At 35.3% G+C, this 21,119-nt stretch overlaps 1 protein-coding gene across 4 annotated transcripts in view; it reads left to right on the top strand.

Annotated features, from left to right (window-relative positions):
* Positions 1-21,119, top strand: part of LOC123548997 (DDB1- and CUL4-associated factor 11-like) — a 40,561-nt gene that overhangs the window by 8,438 nt on the left and 11,004 nt on the right. For 2 of the 4 annotated variants that reach the window (XM_053545761.1, XM_053545762.1), the window contains exons 2-9: positions 1,416-1,675; positions 10,357-10,466; positions 12,661-12,692; positions 13,995-14,087; positions 16,887-16,951; positions 18,496-18,596; positions 19,556-19,658; positions 20,676-20,719. In XM_053545761.1, coding sequence (XP_053401736.1) covers positions 1,464-1,675; positions 10,357-10,466; positions 12,661-12,692; positions 13,995-14,087; positions 16,887-16,951; positions 18,496-18,596; positions 19,556-19,658; positions 20,676-20,719 — 760 coding nt within the window. In that variant the 5' untranslated portion in view covers positions 1,416-1,463. Of the gene's footprint in view, positions 1-334; positions 909-1,415; positions 1,676-10,356; positions 10,467-12,660; positions 12,693-13,994; positions 14,088-16,886; positions 16,952-18,495; positions 18,597-19,555; positions 19,659-20,675; positions 20,720-21,119 lie in introns of those variants that run through there. The other 2 variants (XM_053545763.1, XM_053545764.1) reach the window with 2 other exon arrangements.

Raw genomic sequence — 21,119 nt, 5'->3', positions numbered from 1 at the left:
ACCATTTATTATTTCGAAGGGGTGTTCACTGAAAATATACTGACTGAATTGAATAGTGAACAGTGCAGACCATGATCAGACTGCATGGACGTGCAGGCTGATCTTGGTCTGCACTGGTCGCAAAGGCCGAATCACTTGCCACCTGCTGGCTAAATGTTAATAAACTTATTTAAGTTCTGCCTGTTTTATATTATGTTCTAGTTATCTATCACTTTTTTTCACATTATAAAACCGTAGCAACAAAATCAATCTTTTTGCAAGAATTTAGAAATTGAGAAAAAAAATTGTTGCTAACGATCTTTGCCAATCGTATACATTTTTGTGTGTTTTCAACCTTAAAAATTATTGAACCTAAATGAGGTCAAACAGGAAACATTCTGCATATATTTATTAGGATTAAGAAACAGAACATGCTGATATATAGAACATTGATATCTTGCTACCTGAGATAGTTTTGTTTGTTGGTGAATTGTGTCTGGCAGTTGAAATCTTACTGTGCATAAGGATATTCAAATTCTGCGTTAAAAAAAGATAATAAAAATTGGAAAAAAAAAATTGTTTAAAAAAAAAATAAATGTGAAAAAACATGTGCAGGGTTCTGTGCATTGTGTGTTAATGAACTTAAAAGCAGTGATCTGGAAAATTGATTTATATTGAAAGTACATGTGCATTTATATCTTAAAGGTTGTAAAATATAGGTGCATGTAATTATACGGTATAATATATTTTGGAGTTCTCTGTGGTAGCTGTCAAGTATAAATCATTATTCAGACAAAGAGTTATTAATAAGTGACCTAGGTTGTTGGTAAATGAAGCAGTATGCCAGTAAACACTGTACTAAATAGATCTAATATAAGCAATGCGCATAAAACATAAAATGGATATAATACTGAAGGAGAATCGTGATTGTATGTATTTCTCTACTTATCATCTAATTTTATGTTATTCTTCTTTGTTTTCTTCATAATTTATCACGTTTAATGCAGTTTTTTCATTATTTATCAGGTTTTATGCAGTTTTCTGTTGGCAGCTTTTTATGTTGTCTGAAATCAGTACCAGTCCAATAAGGTGACTAGGTTGTTATGATTGAAGAAAAAGATATATGATTACACATAACAAAAATTTTCAAGGAAGTTTATAAGTATGAAATCGGAGAAATTTATATTTACGCATTTCAGAAAAATATTATAGTTAATCCCTTAACTGAACTGCGAAGGCATGTGTAGTTAATTAAAGACTGCACATGTCTTTAAATCCTGTGGATTTTCCTTTTGTAATTTGTATATATTTTGTTACAAAGGTCAAAGGCAGTTTTAAATTCAGGCATATGACATGTGTTTAGTATATCCTGTTCAATTAAATTTTACAGGGTATTTGATTACTTGAAAATTTAAATGCTTTATCTTTTATTCCAGATCATAAATTTTTGAAGTTGATTTGTAAACATAAACAACAATGGTTACATGGGTTCGATTAATTCTTCACACCGACGGCGTAGAATGAGCAGTTCCCTAGATCTAAGCTCATCGCAGCGTGAAGATCTAGCAACCAGTCAAGAAGGAGCAGAAGGCGGGCATGGAGAAGATGTTCCAGATACACATGTAGAGGAGGACGCAGCTGATAGTGATAACGAACATCACGATTTATCTTCCATCCTGGCGTATCTAATTAGAAGGTATTATTAGTTACTGTCATAATAAAATGAAAGGAATTATCATAAATAATCAATTTGATGTTATTTTAATAAGAAGTAGAAAAATAAACTAAATTTCCTTCAAAACTGGGCCTTTCCTATCTTTTTATGCCCCCAGCATCTACTGATGCGGGAGGCATATAGTGATCGTCCTGTCCGTCCGTCCGTTCATTCGTCCGTCCGTACGAGGTTAACCAAATGGGACCGTTTCGTCTAGCATCAATACCCCTTGCTAGAATGACTTGATACTAATGCAGATGTAACCTGTGAACATTCCTCATCTTCAGACATCACCTGACCTCAGTTTGACCTTGACCTTGACCTCATTTTGGACTTAGGTTGCTTTATATGGGCCATCTCTTGGTTAACCAAATGGGACCGTTTCGTCTAGCATCAATACCCCTTGCTAGAATGACTTGATACTAATGCAGATGTAACCTGTGAGCATTCCTCATCTTCAAACATCACCTGACCTCAGTTTGACCTTGACCTCATTTTGGACTTAGGTTGCTTTATATGGGCCATCTCTTGGTTAACCAAATGGGACCGTTTCGTCTAGCATTAATACTGCTTACAAGAATGAATTGATACTAATACAGATGTAACCTGTGACCATTCCTCATGTTCAAACATCACCTGACCTCAGTTTGACCTTGACCTCGTTTTGGACTTAGGTTGCTTCGTATCGACAAGGATGCCACCGGGGGCATCAGGCGTTTATTGAATGCAGCTCCTTGTTCAGTTTTAACCTTTAGCCTGCTGGTGGCAAGTGATTCTGCCTTTGCGACCAGTGCAGACCAAGATCAGCCTGCACATCCATGCAGTCTGATCATGGTCTGCACTATTCGCTATTCAGTCAGTAAATTTTCAGTAAAAACCCCTTTTAACGATAAATGGTATTGCCCAGATTGAATGATGGACCAGTCCATTTTAGAAATTTAGCAGGCTAAAGGTTAAAGTTGAAAAAGAGACGTAATTTGTTATACTAATATCAAATCTAATAGGTATTTCCTTAAAGAATACACAAAAACACCGCTCGCTGGAACATCAGTAGCTGGAGGTCCTGAGCTCATGCCAGCAATTTATTGTCACTAGCCATTTTCCATATCTTGAGATCATCGATAACTCGAGGAATTTTGCTCATCCCCTTGTGACTTGAGTGCTCAGTATATCACTGTATACATTGATGTACAATATATGCAAAGAATATAAGTTATTTGTTTGTAGGTCATACAAGTTGCAATGTAATGTTTAAATAGCTGAAGCAGATTACATTTTATAATGTTTTTACCAACATTTTACAGCATTTGAGCCGTGCCATGAGAAAACCAACATAGTGGGTTTGTGACCAGCATGGATCCAGACCAGCCTGCGCATACGCGCAGTCTGGTCAGGATCCATGCTGTTCGCTTTTAAAGCCTATTGCAATTACAGAAACCGTTAGCGAACAGCATGGATCCTGACCAGACTGCGCGGATGTAACTCATTAAATGAGCCGCACCATGGGAAAACCAACATAGTGGCTTTGCGACCAGCATGGATCCAGACCAGCCTGCGCATCCACGCAGTCTGGTCAGGATCCATGCTGGTCGCAAAGCCATTATGTTGGTTTTCCCATGGTGCGGCTCATTTAATGAGTTACAGTTTTGCAAACTTCAGACCCTAAATCTTTAATAATATAGTTGAATGTTTGCAGCATGTAATGCTGTGTTGGTCGTCTGTTTCATTTTTTCCTTGTTTAAGTATTATTTTTTGCAAAGTTAAAAGTGGTCATTGTTAAAATTTGAATACTGTAAAATCATTAATATTCTTGGGGGCTAATTTCATAGATATCTTGTCTAACTCTGTCCACAAAATTTAAACCCTACCAAGAAGAAAAACTCATTTATATTCAAAGGGGGAAATCCTTGAGTTCAAGGTTGCTAGTTGTAACTGAAATACTATTGAAAAACAACACTGAACTCAACAACCCACCCACCAAAAACAAAGAGAAAAAAATATGTCAATTAATATATTAATATAGATCTAGTATTTTGCACCATCACGCTTGGTTTAATTAGAAAGTTGTTAATTGAAGATAGACACTTAAGAGAAAGAATATAATTAAGCTAATGAATATTCATTGTGGTCTATTTAACTGTTAATTTATATGTGTAACCATGCTGAGGTACAGAAAACGTGTCGGGCGAGATTAATTTACAAAATCAAGTAGTGTTTTCTAGTTTTTGTACACTTACTTGTTCTTGACAGTATAATGACAACTGCCCCACTTGCAAATGAGGTCGATGACTCAATTCAGATGTAAAATCTGTCATGTTTTAAAAATGAAGAACAAATTCATTTTCCAAGCATTTCATCAACAAGACGATTTATATGATATGACTTTTTGTATGCATTATTAAAGAATTCATGTATAAGATAATTTTGTGACCTTTTTTTATCTCTAATGTTAAAAAAAATGTATTAGCATCTGATGCCCTCTCATGCTGCTGTAAAATCAATGAAAGTCATTGCGAAAATATGACTGAATGTCTAGGTCAGCAGCTCTCGGATACAGAATCATCTGACACCATAATAATGCATATGCTGACACTTTTACACAACAACAATAAGGGCCTTTAAAGATCTGTTGGCCCCTGCAGGTAGACTAATAAGAAGGCGAATTATGTCTCCCACCACACAGTGGTGTGGGAGACATATTGATTTACTCCAGTCTGTGTGTGTGTCTGTCACAAAGCTTGTCCGCACTTTTAGTCGAACATTTCTCATCCGATTTTCACCAAACTTGAACAAAATGTGTTTGACCATAAGACCTCGGCCAAGTTCGATAACTAGCCAAATCGGTCCAGGCGTCTTGGAGTTATGGCCCTTGAATTACCAAAAATCGGTCTTTTTACTCTTGTCCGCACTCTAATTCGAATATTTCTCATCCAATCTTCACCAAACTTAAACAAAATGTGTTTGACCATGAGACCTCGGCCAAGTTCGATAACTAGCCAAATCGGTCCAGGCATTTTGGAGTTACGGCCCTTGAATTATCAAAAAATTGGCCTTTTTACTCATGTCCGCACTCTTAATCAAACATTTCTCATCCGATCTTCACCAAACATGAACAAAATGTGTTTGACCATGAGACCTCGGCCAAGTTCGATAACTAGTCAAATCGGTCCAGGCATTTTGGAGTTATGGCCCTTGAATTATCGAAAAATCGGCCTTTTTACTCTTGTCTGCACTCTAAGTCGAACATTTCTCATCCGATCTTCACCAAACTTGAACAAAATGTGTTTGACCATGAGACCTCAGCCAAGTTCGATAACTAGCCAAATCGGTCCAGGCATTTTAGAGTTACGGCCCTTGAATTACCGAAAAAATCCGTCTGTTTACTCTTGTCCGCTCTCTAAGTCGAACATTTCTCACCCGATCTTCACCAAACTTGAACAAAATATGTTTGGCCATAAGACCTTACCCAAGTTTCATAACTAGCCAAATCCGCCCAGGCACTTTTGATTTATGGCCCTTGAATTACTGATTGGATCCACTCATCCAGACCATCTAATTGGATCCACTCGTCTAAAACATCTAGAGAAACTAACATTTTTCATAGGGGCAGTTGTGGGAGACATGCGCTTTTCTCAAAAGCATCTCTAGTTCCGTTTTCAAGTTTAGCTGGTTCAATTTCATTTCGTCCAGGAAAAGCTGAGGGTTTTTGGATTGTTAAAAACAGTATATGTTTGCCTTGTGAGAGTGTATAAAATTGTACCTGATGTCCTAAGGTGCATAATTAGTTGGTTGATTCTTATGTCCGCAGGTTTTCTGAAAAGAGAGTATTTCACTTGGATGGAATAAAATATTAATGGAAATCAGATGTTGGAAAATTAGAGCGGATAGTTTCCTTTATTCTGTTTACATGAATGTAGTGAAAATATTGCATTAATTACATTGAACTTAGAGATATAATTATGAGATTTGGAAACTTGAGAAAAATATCAGAAATTTGTACAAAAGTGAGAACCCCCCCCCCCCCACAAAGATTAAATAAATGCTGTAATTTTATCAAAATAAAAACAAAGTGCAGTTTGCACTATAATCTTTTAAGCATACAGATATATGTAAAATTGTAAGATAATTTATATATATTGTTGTGTCGACAAAGGCCAGTAAACTGCATTTATTTATAGCATGTGAACTTGTCAAAAAGGTTGAAAATTAAGGACAATATTTTATATAATGACCTTTTTATAAGAATACTTTGCTTCAAGCAAGCTAAGATAAGCTTTTTTTTAAAATAAAAAAATCAACAACAAAAAAACAAGGATACTAACCAGAACTTTATTATTTTGCCTAAAAAGTATTGTGTGCTAATAAGGAATAACGAAAATTGCAAAAAAATTGCAGTGGATATAGAAATATAGAATTGCACATAAATGTGTTGTATTTTATTGCAGAGATTTTTTCTTATGCAAGATTGATTTTTTTTGACAAATTGCGCATGTGAAATCTGGTGTTTGCACGTTAAAAGATGTTTTGATATTTCATATAAAACCAAGGAATTGTCTTCTATTGCATGTCATTTGAATGTAATTTTTACCCAGTTTTACCAGGACAAAATCACAATTTTTTTATGTGATGCCATCACAATAGGCACAATATCTTCATTGTTCAGTAAAATTTACCAGTTTCTTTTTACATTTTGATATGATTAAGTTTTATGTTTTATTTTCTTGTATAGAATTATTAACAGCTTTTTGTGTATTAAAGAATATTTTAAGAATATTTTGATAACCAGATATATACCTTTTCAGTCATATTCAAAAGAAGTTGTGTGCCAGTGAAATTATATTTAGTTAAAAATCTCACTTGAAAATTTTCTAAATACATACTGTTTTATCTAAAGGAGATAACTCTTTAGGCTTTTCAAATTTTGCATGCTTATGTCCCTTTTCTTTTAAAAAAGAAGTAGAAATCTAGAGAAAAAAATAATAATAGAAAAAAAAACAGAAACAAAAAAGATTACGTAGTCGGTAGTCGCACTAAATTCAGCATTGTATTTCAGTAAACCACAAACAGTATGGAATAATTTTGTTTTTCTGAAATCTGGATAAAGCATCGTTTTCTGACAGTACAGATGCATGAATGAAAGTAAAAAAATTGGGAACATTTAGTTACCTATGAAATGAAAATGCTTTTAAACAAGTTTGTGAAGGTTTGAACGAGTTGGATGCCAACATCGTTGAATGGTTCGTGAAATGCTATGTGGGGATTTTTAATGTGAGTGAAAATAAGACGTAGTTATAACAATCATGTACTTTTTAATTCTTTTTTTTTCTGGTATCGGGGGAAAATATCTGAGTTGGCCAAATGGAACAAGCCTTTTACTACCTAAAAAATATGTTTCCTCCTTTGTGTTTTTGGAAAATTTCCATTTTTTTCCCTTACCAAATACATTTACCAGACATGTGAGGTGACAAACTTCTTTAAATATCTAATACAGAAAGTAATTTTTTTTTTTAGAACACATTATATTTGTCTCACCTTTTGGATAAAAAAGTATGTTAGAAAAGACAGACATTAATATTACTGTTGCCATGTAATACACAAGGAAATACATCCCTCTCAGTTTATATATCACCTGTAACAACCTAGAACATTGGTCGTGATCTGGAACAAACTTTCGTGAAGATATTGCTGTTCCTATTTGTTGAACTTTCCTTTTAAATTTCTCACTTAAACATGTAACTGTAGACCAATCAAAATGCACATATTCTCCCTGTGTACTTGATAAGGTTATTTAATTTAGTAAAGTAAATGTGGACTATTCCTAAATGCATATATTAAAAAAGTTGATAAATAAAGACACACCCATTTAAATACAGTGTATAGATAAAACACTCTAATTTGATTATATCCGCCAATAACAGTGACAGGTTGCATGTTTGCGATAAAATCAATTTGCTATTTTTTGTAAGTATCAAATAGATATATAAAAAGATAAGATCACTTTCACATGTAATGATATATGACTTTTTCATTATTATGATATTGACAGTAATCGATTGTCAGTAAAACTGAATTATTGAGTTTACACTATACTCCAGTTGCACTGATAAATAAATATTATTTCTACGAAACATAGAAATTTTTGCACTATTTGTATAAGGTGCGTTTATTGCAAGCCTTTATTTTTCCAGGTCTCAGAAATTTCTTTTAGCTAAAATATTGATATCAGACTAATCAAAATCTAATTTTTTTCAGGTTATGCTGACTGTCCCTGTATTTCCCAAAACATAATTAACTTATTGAAAATCGAAACAAAATTTTATTGAAAGAATAAATGGAAGAATAAGCTTAATTCAAACTTATTTAAGAGTACGTAGTCTGTTGCTGGAACTGGGCCAGACATGAAACAGACTAAAATGCCTTTGTCCATACCTTTCAAACAATCAGGTCAATTGGCAATAATGTATTATTTTATATATGCAGGGTAGTATACTGTATGAATGAATATTCTTGCATCATGAACATTTTGCAAATAGATCTTTTGCATGCAGATTTATTTTGTGTGTTATTTTTATTTACCTGTGATATAGTAGTCGCAACTTGACCGCGATGGTTGACCTTAGGCTGATTATTCATATTGATTATTTCATTGTATAAATAAGGGGGTGCTTAAGGTAGCCGTATATATCACATGGAATTAGTTTGTATACATTATACAGTTTTTTAAACTTTCCAATAACTAATTCATATTTACATAAATTTGTATTTCCATTTTCTCGTGCAGCTCGTGTTTTTTAAATGCAAAGAGCTTAAGTGTTTTACCTACACTCCTTTTTACTAATAGGTTGTACCTCATTATGTATTATAATACAAAGGTCAACCATTGGGGTCAAGTTGCGTCCGCTATACATAGCAATATATCTGGATAAATATCAATATAATAACTTTTGTAATTGCACTATTTTATCAGGCAACATACTGAAACTTACTGATAAAATTTTTGAATCCCCCGCCATGAGTGGTGGGTGTTTATAGGAATGGTCTCCGTCTGTCCATCCTTCTGTGTGTCTTTCCATCCATCCGTAACAGTTGTCTCTGCTCCATATAACTTAAACCCCTTAAAGGATTTTCATGAAATTTGGGTCACAGGATTACCTCATCAAGATGATGTGCAAAACTCATGAGTCAGCGATGTCGGCTCAAGGTCAAGGTCACAACTCAAGTTCAAAGGTTTGAGCCTTCCATTTTGTGTCTGCTCTGTATCTCCTATACCCCTTGAAGGATTTTAATATGATTTGGCTGCATATCGCTTGGAACAAATTCATTGATGTCGTCATATACATGGACTATAAAGTATACAACGTCAATGCTTCCACCCAATACCATCAACCCTTTCACTATCCAAAACAGCAGCGAGGGATATAGCTGTCTTTCAGACTGGCTTTTTTTTTTTATCTATTTTGTTTAAATGTGAGAATCTAATATTAACGTGTCCAGTGAAGTATTACAGTATTTTGCACAAATTTATTCTGAACTATTTCTAATTCCTTCCATATTGCAGAATTTGAACTCGAGTTGAACTAAAAGGTCAGATAATAATCTAGTACTTAAGATGTTGATATAAATTAGGACATTGTTCTATGATATTGTTACAAATAATTGAAAGTAGGTCAGTTAGTTATGCTTCAGTGAATTAGGTCAAAATAATGTAGATCAAGGCTGAGGTTGTTTTTTTTTGTGATGTACTAAAATATGAGTCAGCAAATAAAAGTCATAATAATATTGTATCATGTATTAATTTTGGCTGTTTACCTTGAAGTATGGTTGCTAAGTGCATCAGGGCACATCAGGAAATATGGTAATAATTTTTTAGGCCAATAATGTTCTGCTTTCAAAGCGACCCATCCACAATCATTATTGATAATTTGTTGGCAGTATTACCGATTTGTATTTCTGCACAATCATTTTACTCAACATTTTTATCTGTTTGAAAGTGCTTTGACATCATCTTGCAAGCAAGGACCCAGTTCTGGTACTATGTGTTATTATGGCATAGGACTAATGTAAACCAAAATGATAAGGAGTATTGGTCGAAATTGTTGATTCTTGAGAAAACCAACTTTTGATAAATGTTGTTCTGCTTGACAAACTGCTTGTCAACCAACCTGAAGATGACCAATGAAGCTCTCTGCATAACACAATACATTCTGAAAGGAATTTTTGTTCATCTTCTTCAGTAGTTATTGACATGTTCACAGTACAGTGACTACAACTTCATTGAAAAATTGCAGAATCGAAACAGCAACTGTCAATATCTGTCAATAAATATTTTGTGCTGTCAAACTTTTGTTAATATATTGCGCAATTCTGCAATATTGCCCATCGACATTCAGTATTATTGCCAGTGTTATTGACTGTGGATGGGCTACATTAAGACATCTTTAATGCAAATGGAACCTAATACAGTAGTAATAACATGCTTTCCTGATAAGTGAAAATTATCTTTTTTTAAGTAACCCATCACCTTTATTATTTGAGTGAAACGCTTGCTGTTTGTCAAAACTAGAAAACATACATTACTGACACCTCACTTTCTCCACCCCCTAGCCCACTACATTTAATTTGCATGGTTTGTGTCACTAACAGATCATATTGAACAAGAGTAGATGTGCTTCTTGTGTTTCCAGCGGCCAGGTCCGGATCTTGACGTCCGACGACAGAGGGGACAGCTACTCTGAGGACGAAGATTTTTGCGAGGAACAGAGACCCCCTGCAGGTTAGTTAATGTTCTTTGTCATGTGATTAGGCGGATTAATGTTCCAATTTTGTTTTATTGGGTTTAACAAAGTATCGCAACGGTAATTGTCATACGGCTTTTTCTAGCTTAAAAAGAGATGCTCCTCTAGTCTTCATAAAACTGTTATTATTTAAATACATTGGTCAGGCACTAAGGTTATGGTGTTCTGTCAAGGCCATCATTGTTTTGCCTCTACTCCCTGTAGATTGGCAAGGGCAACAGTGCAATATTATATATCATGTGAAGACATGAAGATACAATGCGATGGTGTGATAAATTGATGAGAAAAAAGTGCAGATATGTGATATCAGTATCTCACTTCCACATGGTGTTTTGGCACCGTATCATTGCATTGTATAAAGGGTGAAATTATAAAGTGTGGTATTAACATGGCACTATCCTACTTTGGTAATATTGTCCTTAGGTCAGAGGAATGACAGTGTGAGAATATGATGCAAAAACACAGTGCAAAAGTGCGATATCAGCATCGCCGATATTGCACAATTGTACTTTTGTAATATTGCCTATATTTTATGGGAATTACGATAGTGTGATAATAAGATGCAAAACTGCAAAAATTCGATGCGAAAGTACAATATTAATGTGCCACTTCCAAATTGTGTTTTTACATCATATCTGCATGTCTTTGCTTTGTATTATCTCTCTGTCGCAAGTACCGATCTTAAGGGTATAGAGGGGGAGGGGGGGAAACAATGATGACCTTAACAAAACACTACTAGGGTAGAATGACCAACCTTTCCATGCCTGTTTTTTTTTTACTTCAAATAAATAAATGGTAACAGACAAGTGATTTGACAACCTTATCCATTTGGCCACAGAGGCACTGCAGACTTACCAAAGTTTTTGTTATAGAATGAAAGTACCGGCTAACTTAAGAAAAAGGTGAGCTTGTTTGTTTTCCTAAAAGCTAAATTGAGGTATTGCTCATATTTGCTTCAAAATGATAATAGTTTCATGAAAAATAGAATTTCATACATTTCTGTTTATTTTGTTTTCTTTTAGGTTATTAGGATATCCTTAAAATTTATTTTGCAGCGCTTTGACCATATCCATAAAAATTTCCCAAACTGAATTTGTTTTGAACCTCAAATTAAAATGTTTTTTATGCCCCCACTTTTGGGGGAGCATATAGATTTGCCCTTGTCCATCCGTCCTTCCGTGCATCCTCCGTCCGTCCGTCCTTCCGAGAATGTTGTCGCGCGTAGCTCCAAAAGTATTTGACGTAGAGTCACAAAACTTTACAGGAATGTTGGTCAGCATGTGTAGTTGTGCACCTGGGGTTTCACGTCCGGATTCATTCAGTCGTGTAGGAGTTATGGCTCCTGACTTTGTAAAAATTTGTCATTTTAATGTTGTGTCGTGCCAGCTGGCTCCAAAAGTATTTGACCAAGAGTCACAAAACTTTACAGGAATGTTGGTCAGCATACGTAGTTGTGCACCTGGGGTTTTGCGTCCGGATTCATTCAGTTGTGTAGTAGTTATGGCCCCTGACTTAGTAAAAAATTGGTCATTTTAATGTTGTGTCGCGTGTAGCTACAAAAGTATTTGACCTAGAGTCACCAAAGTTTACAGGAATGTTGGTCAGCATGTGCAGTTGTGCACCTGGGATTTCGAGTCCAGATTCACTCAGTCTTGTAGGAGTTATGGCCCCTGACTTAGTTAAAAATTGATCATTTTAATGTTGTGTTGCGCGTAGCTCCAAAAGTATTTGACCTAGAGTCACCAAAGTTTACAGGAATGTTGGTCAGCATGTGCAGTTGTGCACCTGGGGTTTCGAGTCCGGATTCATTCAGTATTGTAGGAGTTATGGCCCCTGACCTAGGAAAAAATTTGTGTCCTTTGTCATGTAGTGGGGGCATCTGTGTCCCATGGACACATTTCTAGTTTTTTAGTACAACGGTAATATACCTCTTTTTTTAAGTCAAAATGACTTACTTGCATTGCGTTGATGGTTCACCTGCTGTAATAAGTCATGAAGTGACCTACCTTACTGACCCAACTCTAAAATTTAGGATCTTTACACAGCAAATAAAATGTTTTTTAGAATGTCCTTAGTAAGCTGAAAATAATCACGTTTCATATTCTTTATCAAAATAGAGTGCAGGAATGTATGTGAAATTATAGTACATTGTGTTTATCTGATTCTTTGCAGTGGACCCAAATCCGGACACGTCCAGAATCCAGGTGAGAATAATGAAAATATAGATATTTGTTCTTTTCAAAATAACTTCTTTAAATTATTGTTAAAATTTAAGTGTAGATAAATGGTTTTGAATTATTTTGTTATAATCTCAGATATAAAATGTGTGGCGGCTACAGTGGAGTCAAGCTTGTTTGTTGGTCCATCCGTCTGTCCATCCATAGTGTCCGCTGTATACGTTCTCATCTACTGGTTAATAAAATTACCATCTATTGTTAACCTCATCAGGAGTATGTGCTGAGTATACAATGCAGGTCACTAGGTCCAAGGTCGAGGTTACACTTAGAGGACAAAGGTCAAGTACCTTAATTTTGTTTCCATTCCATAAACAGCTTGGAAGATTTTCGTAAAAGTAACATGAATTATTTACTCACCAAGACCATGTGCACAGCATACAACACAGGCCATTAGGTCAAAGGTCAAGTTCATACTTGAAGGTTAAAGGTCAAATAGCTTCAATTCATGTCTACTACATAACTTCTTAACCGCTGGGAATATTTTCATAAAACTAGCATAAACAGTGAACCTCATCAAGACAGTGTGCATAGTCATTAAGTCTGAGGTAGTGGTCACACTTTTCTTTGGGGTCAGTGATCAAGTAGCTTAAATTTGTGTTTGCTTTTTATACGCCCAAAAGGACATATTATGTTATGATGTCTGTTAGCAATTTTTTGTCCACTCTGTAATTCTTGAACCCCTTGAAGGATTTCAAAGAAACTTGACACAAATGTTCACCACATTGAGACGACATGCACAGAGCATGTTTAGGATGGCTCGCTTCAAAGTCAAGGTCACACTTAGGGGTCAAAGGTCATATGACTTTGTTTAGTGTCCGCTCTATAACTCTTGAACTGCTTGAAGGATTTTAAAGAAACTTGGCACAAATGTTCACCACATCGAGGTGACATGCAGGGTGCATGATTTGGATGGCTCATTTCAAGGTTAAGGTCTCACTTGGGGGTCAAAGGTCATACCTTAGGGCGTATATTGCTCTGCATTGCGGTGCTCTTGTTATCAGATCTAAGAACTAGCATCATTATTTACATCATCAAGATGATGTTCAGAGTACACAAGTCAGGTCATTAGGCCATAGGTCAAGGTTACACTTGGCAGTGAAAGGTCAAATAATGTAATTTCATGTCCTGTCCATATCTAAACCGCTTAAAAGATTTTCATTAAACTAGCATTGGTTGGCTACCTCATCAAGATGGCGTCCAGAACACATGACCTGAGTTACTAAGTTGAAGGCTGAAATTTTACACATTTATAATTTAGTATATTTTCAGGAAAATGACATATACGAGGAAGTCCTACTCAAGTCTGGTAGAAGCAGTGCCTTTGATAAATCCCATCATACAGTCTCTCATATGTTATATAAGGTAACAGTGTGCGTTATTCTTCTGTTGTAACTGAAACTTTCATTGTAAATTTCTTCATACTACTCACACAATCATTAATGATTATATAACAATTATCATTGTTTTTGACAGTCAGTTGCTGGTTTATTTAGATAAAGCACAACAGGAACATGGTTAAGTAGACATTGCCAAAGAAAGTGTAGATATACTGATAAAGTCAATACAGTCGAACTTCGTTTGCTTGAACTCTGTGGCAAAATTTGTTTGAGTTATCGGTAGTTAGAGCCATCAAGGTTTTGAATTATTACACCAAAATGTGTGCCTGGTTGCCATAATTATGTGTTGCAGTCAACTTTCATATATCAAAACAGTAAATGTTACATGTGTTTCAAGAGTAAACTTTATTCAACAATAATGACTTCTTTATTTCTTAAAAAAAAAATTGTATTCAACATGTATGTAATAATCGATATAGTATTACACTCTGTTTTAGCACATAAATCATTAGCAATTGACTTAATCAAAATGCTTTGCATAATTTTACTTAAACTAATCTTTACATCTAAGCATTATAATGCTGTGCCGTGGTTGCTCAGACACTCTTAAAAAGGTCATTGATAGTGGTTTGTTTACATTCTGAAGATTTACAAGTAATAACTGACATATTAGAGTGTAACGTTTATGAAGGTTTTTTTAGGTGTATCAATTCAAACATTCATTTTCTGCAAACAACAATTATCATTCATAATAAAAATCACTGCAGTTAATTAAGATTAAATCATTATTGCAAACAAAAAATTGAATAATTAATTATAACGATGCTACCTTTAATTGCTTATCTCACTAGTTGTAAAAGATATGCACCTATAAATACCTGTCAATCAATCTTGTTAACGAGACGCCTTTCTGACACGAATTTATTAATGCAAATATTTGGCATGAGTGTTGTCTGCACTAGGAAAAGGAGGTGAAATGCACTATAAAACGTCTGTCGCAACCATTGGTTTACTTCCAAGAGTTTGAAGTATCGGTGTCCATATTGTACGGGGTTGAGCTATATACATAAATTATATAAAGATTTTGCTTAGATCGGACGAGGACTGAGCAAATAGTGGTGTTCAAATTATCTGAGTTAAAGCAATGAAGTTCAGCTGTACTATAATTTTTTTTTAATTTTGTGGCTTTGGCCAGTTTTGGCCATTTCATGGTGATGTAAATTCGTGGATTTTCACCTTTGAACACAAGACAAATGGGAATTTTAATACTTAACTGGTATAAACTTCCATGGATTGACTGAATCACAAAATCTATGGAAGTTAGTCCCTCACAATATTTGATGATTTCACAGTAGATGCATACTTACAACCAGCTGCTGAAATTACTAACATTTGTATTTTAGTACAATGTATTTGAGCCGTGCCATGAGAAAACCAACATAGTGGGTATGCGACCAGCATGGATCCAGACCAGCCTGCGCATCCGTGCAGTCTGGTCAGGCTTCATGCTGTTCGCTTTTAAAGCCTATTGGAATTGGAGAAACTATTAGCGAATAGCATGGATCCTGACCAGACTGCGCAGATGCGCAGGCTGGTCTGGATCCATGCTGGTCGCACACCCACTATGTTGGTTTTCCCATGGCACGGCTCATTTGTGGTTTACACGTGGCATACTAATGAGCCCGTAAAGCTTCAGAAGTATTGTCTGTATCTTGCAGTATCCTCCAAACAAAAAATATTGACAGTCTTCTGGAGGTGTTGCCCATATGGGTTACTGCAGGGGACTGTAAATGTTTGATATAAATAAATGAGAGTTACTGTTCTTAGTCTCTTTGCAATATCTTATTTGTTTAACATGTGTGAAAGAAGGGCAGTATGAGCCTTTTGTTTTACAGTTTTACAAATATTATCTGGCCTGAGTGCATGTAGTTGCTAAATGCAATGCTAGAAGTTTGATGCTTCCATTACTGGTTAAGGATGTTGGCTCTCATCACTACTATGTGTTTGAAACCGTGCCTTAGCTGTAGAATTCATCCTTCTGGCCCCATGTTCACAAAACATTTTTTGATCTCAGCTGAGTTTGAGTTTGAAATTTTAATATCAATTTTACTAAAACTTCAAGGTTAAATTCCAGCTGAGAGTGGTCATCAGTATTGGATAGCCACTTGAAAATAGTTGTTAACTTAAAATTTAGATTTAAACATGCTATTTAGATATAATTGACAAATAAAGTTTCATTATCAAACTTGCCCACCCGCTTAGCTCAGTAGGTAGAGTGTTGGTCTACGGAACGCGGGGTTGTGATTTCAATCCTCCGGCGGGGCGTATGTTCTCCGTGACTATTTGATAAACGACATTGTGTCTGAAATCATTAGTCCTCCACCTCTGATTCATGTGGTTGAAGTTGGCAGTAACTTGCGGAGAACAGGTTTATACTGGTACAGAATCCAGGAACACTGGTTGGGTTAACTGCCTGCCGTTACATGACTGAAATACTGTTGAAAAACGGCATTAAACCCAAAACAAACAAACACACAATCATTTTCAAACTCGGGTTTTGTGAACACGGGACCTGGAGTATGGAAGGTTGGTGGTCCTACCCAAGTGACTCCACAGTCATATAAAGTTATGTCCAAAGTGGCACCTGGAGTCTTCCTCCACAAGCATTGCTGGGAAGTTGTATCACCTAAATTGATTTGGTAAGACTTAAAACCCAACAAAACAAATATATATACTTTCGTAAGTCGGATTTTCTTGTTTTGTTAAATGTTGCTGGAAATGTTGGATTTTCCATTGGTAATTATGACATTTTACAACGTTTCAGAGACAGATTGGGATGGGAAAACAGATCAAGTTTGGAGCCAGTGATCGAAGAGTGATTAGCACTCCGTGAGTAACGTATACAATTAAATTCTCTTCTGTAGCCATGAGTAACATGTGCATCTGAATTATGTCTCTGACATGTAGTAGGGGAGACATACCGTATTGATTTAGTGCTGATTGTCTGTTTGGCTGTCAGTCTGGCTGTTTGTCTGTCACAAAGTTTGACTACGCAACTCCTTCAACACTGCTGGCCCAAAGGTTCAGGGTGAGCTATTGTGATGGGGCTGTGTACTTAGTCTATCATCTGGTATTAGCTTTTGATTTCTTGATGGATCGTCACCAAACTTGGTCTGTTGCATCCTTGTAAGTTCCTCTGTCAAGAACTGTCTTGTGGATTATTACCAAACTTGGTAGGTAGCGTCTTTGTAAGGTTCCCTCTCAACTGTATTCAAATGGTTCCGCTTGACTGATTTTAGGGGCTGTCTGAGCTAAAAATAGACAAAACCTTTTGTAGTAAACACACCTGTTGCCATTCATGATTCAGTATGTCATATATATATTCAAAGTCCAATTGTATGCTTCAGGTGAGTTACTTAGGGCCACTTTGGCCCTCTTGTTAGTGTGAGTTAAGGCATTGCAAATTAATGCACCTTTGGACTCAGCCATAATGTTATGTGTTGCCATACTGTCTCTTAGATAGGAGTTTGCGTTGTTAACAACTGTTCCAACTGCCACAGACAAACGGGTATTGCTGGGGTATTAATCATTTCCTGTAATAGCTCAAGATAGATTTATCTTTAACTCAGTTATGAATAAATAAAATCTATAACAAGCCATAATGTCTTAAACAGACTTTAAAAATCAAAGGTTCGCTATGAGTTTATAGTTCAAAGGTTATGTAAACAAAACACCAGACAGCTTCAGCACACAACAACATTGCCTTGTTTTTTGTTTTCATTCTAGTTTATCACACAGAGAAAAGATACATAGGTTCATGCCCATACACTCATAGTTATATAAACATTTTTATCAGTGTAACATATCTCGTACAATTAATATACAGATAATATACAATTTAAATATTTAGTTAGTTGACTGTGATCCTAGCCCACCGTGCTGTGAATGGTATCAGATTACATAAAATGTCAGCGAAAGTTCAAACACATCTGAACACATTTCCTGAATGATATATGTTTTTATTTCATAAATACTTAGAATTGTCAATGAGATGTAATAAATTTCAATCACATTTAAAGATAATTTTAAAATCTTCAGTGGCTACATGCTCTTGAAAGTATAAAATTTGTCACTTCTTGGTGGTATGTGTTCGATATTCACTCAAAACAACAGATATCATTGTGTGGTCATTATGATGTCATCCCACTACACAGGAAAACCAGCAAATGTATTTTATTTTAAGAGACAGTCATTTTGACAATTGATAATTTAGCTGATGTAGAAAATTGTTAAAAGTGCTTTGTTCGGTATATATTTAAAGTGTATACTTTCAATATTTTGTAGAAAATGTTGTTTTAAATATGATATATTTGTTTGTTAGTTGAAGAGAGCTTCTATTTTTGTTTTATATTAAGTATTTGCTTATATTTCAGATATTTACCCAATTACTGTGATACTGTAGCCCACTACAGACAGAAGGCATTTTGTGGTACCTACTCTGTAGATGGCAATATCTTCCTGTCAGCTTCTCAAGGTCAGTGCTTTATTACTGTGTAGATGGCAATATCTTCCTGTCAGCTTCTCAAGGTCAGTGCTTTATTACTGTGTAGATGGCAATATCTTCCTGTCAGCTTCTCAAGGTCAGTGCTTTATTACTGTGTAGATGGCAATATCTTCCAGTCAGCTTCTCAAGGTCAGTGCTTTATCACTCTGTAGTTGGGAAGACCTTCCTATCAGCTTCTCAAGGTCAGTGCTTTATCACTCTGTAGTTGGGAAGACCTTCCTATCAGCTTCTCAAGGTCAGTGCTTTATCACTCTGTAGTTGGGAAGACCTTCCTATCAGCTTCTCAAGGTCAGTGCTTTATCACTCTGTAGTTGGGAAGACCTTCCTATCAGCTTCTCAAGGTCAGTGCTTTATCACTCTGTAGTTGGGAAGACCTTCCTATCAGCTTCTTAAGGTCAGTTGGCAATATCTCCCTATCAGCTCCTCAATGTTTGTGAATTAGAACTTTGTAGATGGGAATATCTTCCTACCAACTACCCAGTGTGTCAGTAATCTGTGTGTGAAAGTATCTACCTGTCAGCTTCTCAAGATCTGTGTTACAAGGTTACACCCATTAAATTGAGATACTACTGATCCTTGGTAGGCAAATGAAGGCTACCATGTATTGCTGGCTTGGTTAGCTGAACACAGAATTTCCAACTGCAAGGCTTACATGTTCTACTTCATAAAAACTTTTGTATTAAGGGAGATGAGTAATGACAAAGTTTTCTAAAACTGATAAAACATCAATTGCAAATTGCATAATGGGTATTTTTTTCTTCCCTAAATAAATCACTCAACAGAATATACTAAAAAGTGAAAAATGTTGTAAAATGTTGCTCAGATATGATTGACCACCTTTAAAATGTGATTAGAGGGTAAATGTCATGTGAATTATCAATTCTGCTACCAGTTATCAATCATTGAGCAATATATTTATGTACTTACAGATCAGAATATCAGGATTTATGATACAAAAGAAGACAGATTTGATCTCCTGAAAACTATTAGAGCCAAGGATGTTGGCTGGAGTGTTCTCGATACAGCCTTTAGGTATGTTGTCATTTTATTATACACCCTGTTAATAAAGTCTAGGAGGGGATATACTGGAGTAACATTGTTGAGTCATCCATCTGTTTGTTACTCTTTAAAAAGATGGGTGGACAAGTGCAACTTTTGTCCTTCCACAACCATACCTTGGCAATGGTATATGTCCTTCAGTTGATATGTCTACTTCCCTTCAAAGTTTTTGCAAATCATTAGTTTGACCATAGTTGTTGCCATTTACATAATTAGTTTAAACTAAAGATATAAATTGGTAATAATCAGTTAGGTCATATTTGGTGTGAGTGTTTGTATTTACTGAAATGTAATTCTTTAGTTGTCTGCAATTTTTATGAAAATGAACATACAGTCAGACCTGTGTTAAAGACCACCTCTGAACAGAGACCACCTGGCTCTAAAGACCACATGTTTTGTTTCCCATTTTAACATCATACTTTATCATACTTATTTCTGTGACAAAATCGGCAGAGAGATATTAATTTTAAGTTTTCTAAACTGATTGGAATCAGACTTACATTTGAGGGGGTTGGGGTGGGGTTATATTAATTCATTGAATTGGCTTTCTGAGTTTGATTGTAATAGGTATATATGTATTTATTTCACCAAATAATGAGAAAATCCCTTCTGTAGTCTAGTGGTAGAGAGCCTACTTTTAAGTGCATGTGGTCGTGGATTCACTCTCTGGCCCCATCGTACTAAAGATGCAAAAAATGGTACTAGTAGCATCCTTGTTTTACGCTCAATTTTTCGAGGATTGATCAGTATAAAGTCAGTGGATGGGGTATGTCATGTCACATGTCTGTGGTGTGATATTCCAGTGACACAGAACTGTAAAGTTTGCCGTTGTGCTCACTGCTGCAAGTAAAGTTCGCCGTTGTGCTCACTGCTGCAAGTAGATAAACACAAAATCCATAAGAAATAATCTCCCACAAATGATAATAATTTCTGAGTAGCTTATGGCATTTTTCATAACTTTATCAAACAATGCAATTTCTTTTTTTTCAGTCCTGATGGTAACTACATGATATATTCAAGTTGGTCTGAATGCAGTAAGTTACTTGTATTATATAAATGTCATACTCTTTAAAGGATTATCTCACTAAAGGTTTTGACATGTATCAGCTAAGTGCTTTCCATCATTTTATAATATGTTAAGATTAACTTCTCTAGCTGTTGTTTCTGTTCTTCATTTCATTTATACAACATTAGTTTTTAAAAGTTGTAATCATTTAAAATTATTGATTTATCATACATGTTCTCATAAAATCATGAAAATAATGTTTAAAAAAGAATGATCAGATGGAAAACAGAGGAAAAATATGTCAGCAAGTTGTGTTTCACTTCTAATATACTCTTCTTACTGAGCAGACTAGTTGTCAGTTTTCTCGATTTTGAATAATTCAAGGGCCATAACTCTTAAATGACAAATATACTACAATAGCTTATAAG

This window comes from Mercenaria mercenaria, chromosome 6, assembly GCF_021730395.1.
Source record: "Mercenaria mercenaria strain notata chromosome 6, MADL_Memer_1, whole genome shotgun sequence".
Lineage (NCBI taxonomy): Eukaryota > Metazoa > Mollusca > Bivalvia > Venerida > Veneridae > Mercenaria > Mercenaria mercenaria.
This window is presented reverse-complemented; position numbering and strand designations above follow the sequence as displayed.